Below are 12878 nucleotides of genomic sequence, written 5' to 3'. Positions count from 1 at the left end.
TTTTTTTTATGTTAATAGTCATACTCGATCACAGTGTTTAAGATCCCTTCAATCAGGTGAAACTGAAAATTCAATTGGCCACAGTCGAAGTAACTATGGGGGAAGACGTGCGCTTAAGTCAATGAGTAGCTGATTAACACCGAAAGACCTGTTGAGGAAGAGCCGAAGTTTAAACGAAGCCGATATTGTGACAAACCGAAGAAGCGACGAAGAAGAAACGATCCAAACCGAAGATATGTCGAGCAGTATTCGATTGAATGAAAAATTTGAAAAAATTGGTGGGAAAACCTAGTCCAACCTCAAGGGAACCTGCTAACTAAGCTGGCTAAAGTTTTTACTGTAACTACTTTGAGCCGAATCAGAAGTACGACAACTTCTAGTAGAATTTGGATTTTATGGTTTAACCAACCCACAAAGAATCTTACTAACCGGCCGGACATCAGCGTCTTCTAACTGATCTGTTCCCAGTATGCAACAGAGAGGAAGAGAAGAAAAAACCCAATGGAGCGTTGGCCCTTTTTTTCACCACGCTTTCCCATCCATATGCGAGTTATGCTGGTAACGAGAGTCAGCACTTGTCTTGAGATGATGGCTGGGACCAGCTGGAAGGAATGGCGCGGGCTGGACCGGACCGTACTGGACTACATGGAACTGGACGCTGAGTTTTGGACTAAATGCACAATGAACTGGACTTCACAGAAATGCAGTGACTGGAATGGACTGAGTGGTGTTTGGACTGGAGTGTCGTATTAGCCTAAATGAGAAAGATATTGTGGATATTGCTACTGAGGGAATATAAAATAATTGGCATGCTATCGCATTCCATTTCGTGAGATGTTTGATTATATATGGGACCAGGGAGAGTAAGATTTTTGGGGTAGGTGGAGGTTTCGTTCGATTCTCGTATTTCATGTACGTGACATGTTGTCGTCTCGCCTTATTTTAGACATTTATACCTTGTTTTAGATGGTTTTAGATAGTTTGCGAGTGGCTGTAGATGTTTTTGAGGTGGTTGTTAATGGTTGTAGGTGGTTTTTTAGGTCGTTCCATGTTTTAGTACTTAAGCAATATTCGAAACTAATGCCTCTATAAACAAGCTTTAGGCCCCGTCCACACGTATCCGGATAAATTTGAAAACGGATAGATATTTATACGGTACGGGTTCCGTCTACACGTAAACGGCGTTTTCACACACCGAAAACGGATAAATTTGAAAACGCTCTCCAGAGTGGATAAATTTGAAAACGCTGGCTAAGCGTCTCCATGTGGACGCCTCATCCGGATAAATTTGAAAACGATTTGAAATAGATGACGTAACAAGAAAATGAAAGTAAAATAAAATTTGAATTTCTCGTCATTCTGGCACCATCACTATTGATTTTGATTTTATCAGTGATGGGGTCAAAGTCACTGTTTTGTTTCAGGAAATCAGAGATATGTATTTTAAACACGGTTTCAACAATAGTTACTTTGGCCCCTTCAAACTTAGCATTTAGTGGTTCAATTTTGCACATTTTGTTCAGTTCATCACGGCATTGTTTGACGTTTACGTGTGGACACCAAAAACGATTCACAAACGGCAACGTGTGGACGCGGATAAATTTGGAAACGGATAAATATTTATCCTTTTTCAAATTTATCCGGATACGTGTGGACGGGGCCTTAGATATACTCACTATCAAAATTAATATGCATTATTTAAGACACTGAGTTTCGCTTCAAACTTGTAACCAATTAAAATTTAAGAGCACGCACCACGCTCTCGCCACATTGTTGACGCGGAATCTCAGCAAAGAAGATAAAAGATTAGAAATGGTCCTCCGCGAGACAACAGTTTCAAAGAAGAATTTCAAGGAAGCTGATTTTGCGAAAGAAAAATACGCAATGTAATTTCTACTGCCAAGTAACTGACAGCTTCTGGGCAGAAATACGTGCGACTGAAAATAATTGAAGGATTTATTAAAACGAAGCTTCGACCCAGAACCCCTCTTGAATTTGTAAATAAATAGTTTTACTTATTTGTATAAGCGTCGATAAACACTTACCTGCTTCCGTCCGTTGCCAGAAATGATACGTGATGTTAAGTTTGACAAAATGAGAAACGAAAGAGGGCTTCCAAAGGAGAAAACGCTGTGTAAGGTAGTCACTGAGGTAGAAATTCTCTGAGCTTGTGATAATTTCAAAAAGTGCGCCGTTTAAAACTTAGGAGTGGCCCGTCTAACTGCACGGGTTTTTAGCACGCACGATTTTTCTAATTAGCACCCTTCATTAGAGGTACGTTTTGTTATGGTAAACGCAAACGGCAAATTAATATGTGGGTTATCCCATGTTTTCTTCCAAGACATAATACAGAAGGGCCTCCCAACGAGTACAAAAGTTTTTCGAAAAATGCAGAAGCTGATAGGGAAGTAACAAAACTTCAATTTTTGTCGTAGTCGTTCGTCGTGGGTTATTGAGCTCTTCCCTGAGTGGCCCGTCTAACTGCACGGGTTTTTTGCACGCACGATTTTTCTAATTAGCACCATTCATTAGAGGCACATTTTGTTGTGGTAAAACGCAAACGGCAAATTACCATCTGGGTTCTCTCATTTTTCTTCCAAAGCAAAATACAGAAGAGTCTTGCAATGAGTACAAACGTTTTGCACAAAATGTAGAAACTGAAAAGGAAGTAACAAAACTTCAATTTTTGTCGTAGTCGTTCGCATTAAAACGATCCCTCAATCAAAATAGCAAAATGTGATGTGAAATAAGCCATAATTATTATTTTTCACGGGCTTTAAGTAATTTTCTTTTTTTCTGTTTGGTCACGGCTGAAATGATAATAAAATGATCGACAAAACTTGTCAGAAAAATTAAACCTTGTGCTCGGTCTTCCCTTTTTCTGCTACATTAGGGACCTTTAGCAGTCAGGACGGCAACGCCAAGGAAGACGTCGATTTAAAGATGAATGTTTTTAGTTGGAATCTCGCAAACTACGGAATGTGTTTATTACCTCTTATGGCGCCAGAAGTTAATCTCAGTATAACGTATGAGAGCGGCGTGGGGCACTAAATGGAAACTTAAATAGTTTGCCGTCGGGTTCCCGGTTTGAGACCACGCAAATTTTGATGATTTTAAGTTGTTATTTTCCAGAGGACGGTTACGAAATGTACACAGTTTTAGTACGCATGTGCTGAGCTATTTTTCTACTCATTGGATCTTTTGCTTTGCCTCACCCTTGTTTCCGTCGCCGTCGTGGTTTGCTAAAGGTCCCTATTGTAAAGAGAATGGGTACCTGGGCTACAGAAAATATAACTACGAATGATAATATTCGATATCATTTAACAGTTGTTTATTTTTCCTTTTGCCAGAGAATTACTGCCCCAAAGTTTCTTTTTCCAGAATTTTCATACTTCTGAGAACAAGTCATGCAGTAATGTCCATAATAATTCCCCATACATGACGTACCGCTGACAAGGAGCCGAAATGACCCTGGGCTCGAGATTGTATTTATGCCGGATGTCAGTGGTATTCCGTGAAGTGAATGCGCTGAGATGTGAGCCGTGATTCTGCTTTCAAATTATGCTATTCTTCTGGAACATGCGTGTGTAAGGGCGCCTGTCTTAGTGTTGAATCCTGCTTCATCTTTTTCGCAGAAACATGACAACAGGAACGGAGAAGCCCAGCACAAGGGTTATTCAGGTGACGAATATCGCTCAGAACGCAACCGTTGATCAAATGAAAACACTGTTTGGTTTTCTTGGTGAAATCGAGGAGATGCATCTGTTCCCTGAGTGAGTTTAAATTGATAATCCCCACAGACGTTTCCATTAATTAGTAATTGAATTTTTTCCTCCTTCTTCATCGATCGAGACGTCTTAACTTGATCCACATACAGCTAACTACACGAGAATACCAAGCTCGTGCTGGAGATGTATAATATGCATATTTTTTCACAACTTATCGCTTGAAAATGAAACTATCCTTCCTTAGAATATCCATTTGTTATTTTTTAGGTGAAATTAGCTCAATTTCTTCTCTTATGTAGAAATTAATAGTTGAGTTGTTGTATTATTTTGAAGATTTAGTTAACTGTATGGGAAACCAGGATATTCTCTCATCAAGGAGATTGTTGTTTGAACAAGGATAAGTAGGATATTAATCTAATATAGGACTAAGAAAAAATATTGTTATCTTTAATTTATTTTTCTCTTGTTAACTTTAGGGTTTTTCAGTACATTATCTTATTTATCTTCTGAGTATGGTATATTACCTTATTGTATTGCATTGTTTATTTCAGGGATCCAATGATTCACCTTGGAACAGCTACGCGAGTATGCTTTGTGAAGTTTACAGATCCTTGCAGTGTTCACGTGGCTCAGCATCTCACAAACACAGTTTTTATTGACAGAGCACTGATAGTTGTACCAGTACAGGATGGTATGGACTGTGTTAAGTTGAGATGTTCTTGCTTTAGTTAGCAAACAGTCTTTTTCTTTGTTTTTTACCCATGTACCTTGAGCTTGCAAGAAAGTGAACAAGACACTTCAGAAACAATACTTCTCCTTCAAATGATGTGGAACAGGGATACTTAGGGAAAGAGTTCAGGAGTGTAAATACTGTACTCCAAATTATCAACAAAACAGAAAAAGACAGGAACAAAAAAATCATTATAACAACCAAATTAAAAAAAACAATTATAGGAAAGTAATGGAAACTTCAATCTTTAAGTAAGTGCAAGCCCAGTGATAATATTAATGGTATCCATGTAAAATTTTCAGCGTGCTCACTGGCTGAGAGCAAGTCAACTATTGATAGCAGGCAATGGCAATTGAATTAATTGTGAAAAGTAGCATTTTGAAAAAGGGGTCCAGAACAAATTCTTAACAACACAAAAAATCTCAAGCAGGTAATTATTTATTACCCACTTTCCAAACATAAACAGTGAGGGAGTAAAACTTTGTTAATCAATGTATTTGTTTTAGTGGGTGGAGTATTTTCTTAAGCTTTAATGTAGACAATAATGGTATATTATTTTAGTACTGAACTTGATAAGAACTGTGCTGCAAGGTTTAAACCATTTTATTCTTGTCACTCGGCTGTTGCAAGTTCTTGCCTAAGAATAAATTGGGTCTTTGTCTTGTTTCTTTGTTTTCCATTATTTGAGCAGCTGAAGAAATCTCAGTCTGGCCACTAAGACTGTGTGGGAAGTGATTAAAGAACACAAAGATCTGGTTCATGGCATCATGTGAAGATGATGCCCAGTAATTTAGAAGTATCTACTCTCATCACCCATTGGCTGGGTAATGTTTAGATATTGTGACAAGAAGTTAAATGTCAATTGTCTCTCAGGAGTCTGTGGGTCAACAGAAGCACATGGTGATGATATTAGAGTGGCCTCCCTCATTGACTCTGTTCTGCTTTACTGGTGTTTGAGCCCCTAGTAACATAATGTATGCTGTACATTAACAGTGATCTGATCTGTGTCCATTAAATGAATGCTAATTGTTTTTAAATAGGAACAATACCAGATGAGTCTAAAGCAGTTCAGCTGGCAGCACCTGCCAGTGCAGTTGCTGGAGGCTTTACAGGATCATCAGGAGGATTACTCCCCACACCACCCATGCCAGCACAGGTAAAGCCTTCCTATTTCATCATTGTTATGAAGACAGTTACCCTTACTGTATGTGAAGTTATGACCAGGTGAAAAATTATACCCATGAAAAGTGGGTTCAGCAAGTGGCCTTTTACCTTTGAGGCTCTTGGATATATTTGTGTTAAAAGAATAGGGGTAATTATAAGGCTTATCACAAAAGGTGCTGTTAATTCCTGATGCCACAGACAAATTTTCAATGCGGGGTCAGCATTTAATTAACTTTTGAATTAGTAGATGTAATTTAAAATAATTAAGGTAGCAACTAGTTTGTCATCTTGTTGCTGATTAGGAAAAAAAATGAGCTTTGGGATCATAAACATTCTTTACTTCTATTTAGGTTCCAATTGTTCCAGGAGTAGTTTCTACAGTTATTCCTGGGGTAAGTTAATTTTAGTGGAGGGGATATGGTGTAATTTCCACGCTGCTACCAATGCAGTGAAATTTATTGAAAAATAAATGCAGAGGTGTTTGAATAGTTAACCCTTCAACTCCCGAGATCTCATTGGTAACTCCTTACTGTCTGCCATATAGTTCTTCTGATGTTAGTTTGATGAATTTGGTATTGGATCAACTAATAATCCCCTAATTAAGATTTTTCTCTATTCTCATCACTTGTCTGCTTGATATCGTATTGATATTGTAAGGAGAAATTCTGTCTTGGTCACTCATGGGAGTTAAAGGGTTAAGGAACAGCTTTTAAAACTGTAATAGTTTGATTTTTAGCGTTTTTCCAGTTATAAGAGCATTATCTTTTTAAATAGAAAAGTACAAATCAAACTACTGGTAAGTTAGGATAATTTTCCTCCAAATATATGAAGAAAGAGCAAGGAAACTGGTTTGAGTAATGTTTTAGAATTTGTTTGCAAGGAATTGATAATTCATCAGTTCACCTATATCACACAGGAAAAAAATGTAATCATTGATGTCTAGGTAAACTAAAGCCTTTATACAGGCCCAAGTGGCCCATGGGGCCAGCGCTTAACTGCAGTTTCCTTAGCATGAAGCGACTAGGAGTATTGCTACTTCCCACACCTTGTACAGCTAGCTGAAGAGAAGCGCTGTGAGAGTAAAGTGTCTTGCCTCAGAGCACAACACAGTGACCCCAACCAGTGCTTGAACCTGGACCACTCAATCTAGAGTCAAGTGCACTGATATCTAAGGGCTTTATACAAATTCAGAAAGTTTGGATACAGAAAGCAGTAAGTGAATATTTAGGGAGTACTGTAGGTGTTCTTTATATCTACACACTCTTACACATGTCTTAATTGTAAAGTAGGCTATATTACTTTGACTTAAGAAAACTAATAGTACTATTCTTTCTTGATGTCTAACAGCTAGCCACTGCTCTAACTGTACCTGCTCCATTACCGCCTCCACCTCCCCTAACTAATGTAGACCCCAGCAAAATTGATGAAATTAGACGAACTGTTTATGTTGGAAACTTGGATACCACGGTAAGAGCAGAAAAAATGGATTTAAAACTGTATTTATATTTGACACATTTCAAAACAAGTGTTTTCTTTTTAAATAAAGGTCATGCACACTGTAGGATAATTATAGATAATGATCTTTGCGTCCACCTCAGTGATTATTTCATCCACATTATCTTCACAGCAGTTTCTAAGTCTTTTAGGAGTTTTAATGTTACACTGCTCATAATTCTGTGTGAAATTTCCTGTGTACTAATTTTGCGGAAAAGACTGGTATAATTTTGACTAGCAAAAATCATTTTTGATACAAGAGGAAACAACAAAAATATTTTCAGCTACCTTAACCAGTTAATAAAAATAAATTGTTTTAGTTGAACTTGTTCATTAAGATCATTAAAAAAGTCACCAAGAATCTTCAAACTAACTTTTCCCTTTCAAAACAACTAGAGTGTCAAGAAGAGAAATTTAAGAAGGACTTTTGGCTTTTCTTTGAATGGTACTTTGTTTCATAACCCTTCAATGGTTAGCACCTAAATTTAAAAAAGAGTATCAGTTAAGGCATTTTATGCTGAATAAACTTTTCTCTCCTTTTTTTACCATAGCTGTCAGCAGAACAGCTCATGGCATTCTTCTCAGGCTGTGGTGAGATCCGATATGTGAGAATGTCTGGGGATGATACTCAACCCACTAGGTAAGCATAATGGTAACAGAGCTTTTAACAACTACCAGTACATGTAAATGGTCATTCTTAGCAATCACTTTTTGGCATAGGATGTAAAATCATTTCAAACACACAGGAAGCATAAGAGATTCCAAGACTCTTCTAGATCAATATTTTTAGATGTTAAAAATGAAAGAGGATAAATTTTCAACTGCAAATAAATAATTGTTAGTACTTTTTTACATACAGTCTGTCTCAGACTCTTTCTAACCAGTGTCTTAAGTCATTTTTTTTTTTCACCAGCATATTTTGCTATTACAATAATTGTTAATTATTGTTTTTGTCATTCATATTTTGTTTTGTTTTTTTTTGGAGGAAAAAGGGATTTACTACATTGCTGTATGTTGTTGACCTAGAATGGGATAATTACAATCATACTAATGTTTATTGACAATGATGTGTCCCAGAATGTTGATATTTATTGCACCATAAGTAAACATAAATGACATTGAATGAAGAATTATTTTTGTATTCCATTGGATTTAAGGTTTGCATTTGTCGAGTTCTCAGAACCTAGTGCAGTAAACACCGCTTTGCAATACAATGGAGTGATATTTGGTGGCAGACCTCTGAAGTAAGCTCTTACATTTCATAGATCACTCTTTCATTCAATTAATACAATGGTTTTGAATACTTGCTATGATTGATCATCACCTCTATTGAATTGTTCCTTTTTTGTCTTTAAAGAGTCAACCACTCAAAGAATGCCATTGTTAAGCCAGCTTCCAAGTCATCAGATAAAGACCGCAAAGATATTGATAAGGCTATGCGACGTGTTAAAGAAGCATCCTCGATCATTGAAGATGAAATTGATCCTGGTTGGTATATCAAGTACTATATTTCTGTAATTTTTAAGAAACAAAGACTGCATTAAGTACTTTCTTTGGTTGTACTAAAGCTCAACGAGTGTACCAGTTTATTTAACTCGTAGTCTGCTGAGCAATTCTCTCTTCTAGCTGCCATGCCTTTTCTTATAAATTAGTGATGAGGGTCAATCAATACATCATGTTAACACCCTTTGTCTTTTGTTTGTTACTCTCATCATCCCTCTTTTTGTGTCTGGTTAATCTTAAGAGAAGTTAAAAGTGGATCAGCTCTGGCATTTATTTTTTTAATGATTTTAAAAATTTGCATGATAAACATTCTGTAGATTTAACAAGGTAATTTGTTAAATCTAACAATTGAGTTGATAATGTGAATTGGCCTCTGTTTAGAGTTAAAAAACTGAAGTTTTGAGTGTTAGCCCCTCATCAGAGTGACTGGAGGAACTGTGGACTATGTGTGTGTATTTATATGCAGAAAATGGAGCTATGCCATTGGTGGGAACTCTCCTTCTCATTACCATGTTAAACTGACTTCACTTAATTTGCCTTTTTTGTTTTAGATGAAAGGTCAAAGTCTCGCTCCAGATCACGATCCAGAAGAAGATCTCACTCAAGGTAACATGACTATCACTTGCTGAAAAAAATTCCATCTTATCTCCTTTTTCTTTTTAGTAGTCCTCTTGAAATTTCAACTCTGCCTCTGTTTTAGGGTTCAATATTGGCTGTTGTCAGGTCATCTGAGATAAACATGAAATAATTTGGATGAGTATGATAGCACAAAAGGTTGTCTTCTGATGGACTAAATTTGAAAATTTGTTTTAAATTTAATATTTGACATTCAAGACTAACCTGTCACAAAGTGCTTTTTTACTAGACAAAAAAAAATTGATTGTAGTTTGCAAACCTTTATCACTGGATGTCATTTATTTTTTTGTAGTACAATACATTTCCCCATACATCATGTACCAAACTCACAATTAATTACTCAAGTGCTCAATTTTATGTGCTGAACAGCTGCAAACAGACTCATCATTGCCTTTCTTATGTCTGCAATGCAATATATTATGGGCAGATTACAAACTAGTAAAATCTAGCCAGGGCAAGTATATTTTTTACACTTACCTGGCTAAGGACTTTGACAACACACATATATGGATCCCTGTTGTTGGTATTTGTTGGTATTGCATTTGATTAGTTTTTACATTCAGTGCAGGCATTTCTTTCCTTAAGCAATTCAGGCTTCTTTTAAGAAAAATGTTGTAATCTTTCCTCAGGTCCAGAAGAAGAAGGTCTCGATCTGGGTCAGGCTCACGTCGAAGAAGAAGATCACGTACCCGCTCACCCTCAAGGTACAGATAGATTGTGTGTCTTCTGGGAATTTAAGGCTTTCTTGCACCCCACTTTTCATTTCCAGATTTGCTTGTTTCTATTACCTTTTTGCGAAAAAAATTTTCTCCAAGATTGCTCACTGTGATATGCCAGAACAAGTTGACTTAATTTCTTCAAACTATACATTTAATGTCATTCCCTTGCCTTGTCAAAATACTTTGATGACTGAGTCTGTCACCAGTGCATGATCCAGCTAGCCAAGGTGTTATTTTTTGGGTAAGAAATTGCCCAATGTTTTGTAAATTTTAAGAATAATTTGTTAGTGTTAGGAGCACACAAAAACATACTGGTACATGTGTATTTTGGCATTCCTGTATTTAGGGGTGTGTTTAACCCTTAGAACCCCAAGAGTGACTATTATGCAATTTCTCCTTGCAATACTACCTCTGAATCATACATTAAGGCAATGCCAATAAAAGAAATGATCCCCCAGTAAAGAATATCTTGATTGTTAAACAAATTCTCCTTTTCATCACCTTTGGAGATGTATTGAGTACAGTCTGGAGAATACGCATACTGATGTTAGTGTGTGCAAGGTTAACCTAAGAGAATAATTCTGGATACATTTTTCAGCTTTTCAAAGAGAAAACTAGTAAACAGTCATCTTTTCCACTGAAATTCTTTGAATCTGTTTTCACTGTGCAAAATGATTAATTTTCCATGTCCTCCCTAGGGATAGATACAGAGACAGGCGTCGTTCATCCCGTTCTGCCTCAAGACACAGAAGTTCCCGTCGTTCTCGAAGCAGGTATGATAGATAGTGCTCAAAGACCAACATTTGATACCTTGCTTCTTCAAATATTTTGCACATGCTGGCTTCTTTCTCTTTTAAAAACAATAGCTAATAGTAGGCTTTATGTGACTGATTTTTTTCCCTATTCTGAAGGGAGAGAAGGAAAGGTCGACGTTCAAGGTCTCGAGAGCGACGTTCTAGATCACGAGAGCAATCACGTGGCAGGTCCAAAGAAAGGAAGAGAACTGATTCATGTGAAAGATCAGTATCAAAGGAAAAGAAAGCACCAAAGGAAAAAGCAGAGGCTGTTGAGAAACCTGAAAGTTTGAAGGAGAAAAGTCGAGAGAAATCAGAAGAGAGGAGTGAAAAAACTAGATCAAAAGACAAAGAGAAAACAAGAGAATCAGAAAAAGAAAGAGAACGGAGAAAGGAAAAAGAACGGCAGAGAGAAAAGGAGAAGCAAAGGGAAAAAGAGCGCGAAAGAGAAAAAGAAAAGGAAAAAGAAAGACAAAAAGAACGCGAGCGAGAGAAAGAGAAAGAAAGAGCCAGGGAACGAGAGAGGGAAAGATCAAAAAGTCATTCTATCTCACCGTCACCAAAGAGAAGCTCTTCTAAGTAAGTTTTCATAAATATTTTTCTGTTTTCTCTCATCTCTTTATAAGTTAAACCCTAATAAGGGCTGCTAGTCTCCCCCTTTTGTGTCCTAATTTTACCTTAAAAGTTGGAGAGTACATCAGTTCCATTTAAAGAGGAAATTAAATGTAAGTCTGGTTCTCATGTTAGGTAAAGATTCACTGCCAGGCAACCCTATTTCAAGACTAATACATGAATGTTTATTTTATTCCATTTAAAGATGCATTTTTTTCTCCTTTCCTTTTTTTCCTCTCTTTTTGTTTGGTTTTTCTTTTAAAAAGTGTTCTTAACTTAGCAGCAAAGAATTTGGATTACTGAACTCTTTATTTTTCAGGTGAACAAATGTGAAGCTCAATAGAAAAGAATACATTTTACACTTTTTTGAGTGCTACTAATGTGTTGTCAAACTAGAATTCAGAAAACAGTGCATTTTGTTAAAAAACAAAGAACTGGATAATCTTTCACAAGTTCTAAAAAACTGTTAACAAAACTTCTCCATCATTAGAGCGCACCATAAAAAGAAAAAAGAGCGAAAAGTTAGGGAGAAAAAGGACAGTAGCTCTCAAAGTGCTGAGGAGGAAAGTGACAAGGAAAGAGCTTATCCAGGTAGGTTACTCTGCTATTGATCTTAGATTCTTTAAACAAAGTCATCAAAGTACTGAGTCACCGTGGGTCTGTAACTGGTTTCCTTTCCACCATTTCTATAAGCTCACTTATTATAAAGAAAATGCTTTTTTGACCATTGCAGCAGACAGTGATCAAGGCACAGAGAGAGAGAAAAGAAATAGAAAATATGGCAGTGCAGAAGGAAAAGATAGTGAAGGTTCTGATTATGATAGGAGCAAGAAGAAAAGGAAAAAATATTCAGAGGAAAAAGAAGAGGATGAAAATCTGTCAGATGGTGAAAGGAGAGGTGAGAGAGAAGATAGCTCGAGCCGACGTTCAAAGAAAAAGTCCAGGAGCTATAAGAAGAAGCCTGTCAGTGCCGGTGACTATGACAGTGATACTAACTAATGACATGACAATTGAATACTATACTAGTGTTAGAGTTTGTACTTTTCCCTTTACTCTAAATAGATCTTATTACTGTTCATGTGGCCCTGTTCAGAATCTCAGCCAGTAATTAAGTACCTTGCAAATTTTCCAGGACAGAGATGCTCACAAAGTTCATTCATGTACTCATTTTATTGCCTCTCTGATTCAATCATTTGTTTTCACAAAAGACTTCTCCTGGTCCAATTGCATGTTAATCAATGTCACTTGCCTCTGTTCTTTTCTGTTATGATTTAAATGACATCATCTTTTAGGAAACAAAACTAGCCGCCAGATTGTCATTCACAAATGGCTAAAAGCCAGTTAATACTTTCAAGGCCATAAGTCAGGCTTTTCTCATTTTAGTGCTGAATGCTTTTATATTGTAAATTTTGTCAGTGTTCATTAAAGTGTTAATCTGTCTATGCTATGGGCCCTTTGCTGTTCCTTGTATTCTAAACATCTAAATTTAATCTTACAT

The 12878-nt window shown here is 36.8% G+C and overlaps 1 protein-coding gene across 3 annotated transcripts; it reads left to right on the top strand.

Annotated features, from left to right (window-relative positions):
- Nucleotides 1-3553: 3553 nt before the first annotated feature.
- LOC131779460 (splicing regulatory glutamine/lysine-rich protein 1-like) lies at nucleotides 3554-12827 on the top strand. Of its 3 annotated transcripts, none has more exons than XM_066159213.1 (14): nucleotides 3554-3773; nucleotides 4280-4419; nucleotides 5499-5614; nucleotides 5973-6014; nucleotides 6970-7089; nucleotides 7668-7756; nucleotides 8274-8360; nucleotides 8474-8604; nucleotides 9171-9225; nucleotides 9885-9959; nucleotides 10673-10747; nucleotides 10886-11347; nucleotides 11871-11971; nucleotides 12117-12827. In XM_066159213.1, the coding sequence occupies exons 1-14, from the start codon at nucleotides 3640-3642 to the stop codon at nucleotides 12377-12379; spliced, it is 1890 nt and encodes a 629-aa protein (XP_066015310.1). In that variant the 5' UTR covers nucleotides 3554-3639; the 3' UTR covers nucleotides 12380-12827. The 3 variants fall into 3 exon arrangements, with proteins under 3 accessions (XP_066015310.1, XP_058952001.2, XP_066015311.1); XM_059096018.2 differs by having other exon boundaries at nucleotides 3555-3773; nucleotides 12114-12827; XM_066159214.1 differs by lacking the exons at nucleotides 3554-3773; nucleotides 4280-4419 and adding an exon at nucleotides 4442-5282 and having other exon boundaries at nucleotides 12114-12827.
- Nucleotides 12828-12878: the final 51 nt, after the last annotated feature.

The sequence above is a fragment of the Pocillopora verrucosa genome, chromosome 12, assembly GCF_036669915.1.
Source record: "Pocillopora verrucosa isolate sample1 chromosome 12, ASM3666991v2, whole genome shotgun sequence".
Taxonomy (NCBI): Eukaryota; Metazoa; Cnidaria; class Anthozoa; order Scleractinia; family Pocilloporidae; genus Pocillopora; species Pocillopora verrucosa.
Note: the sequence above shows the minus strand (reverse complement) of the source record. Positions and strands in the feature narration are given on the sequence as shown.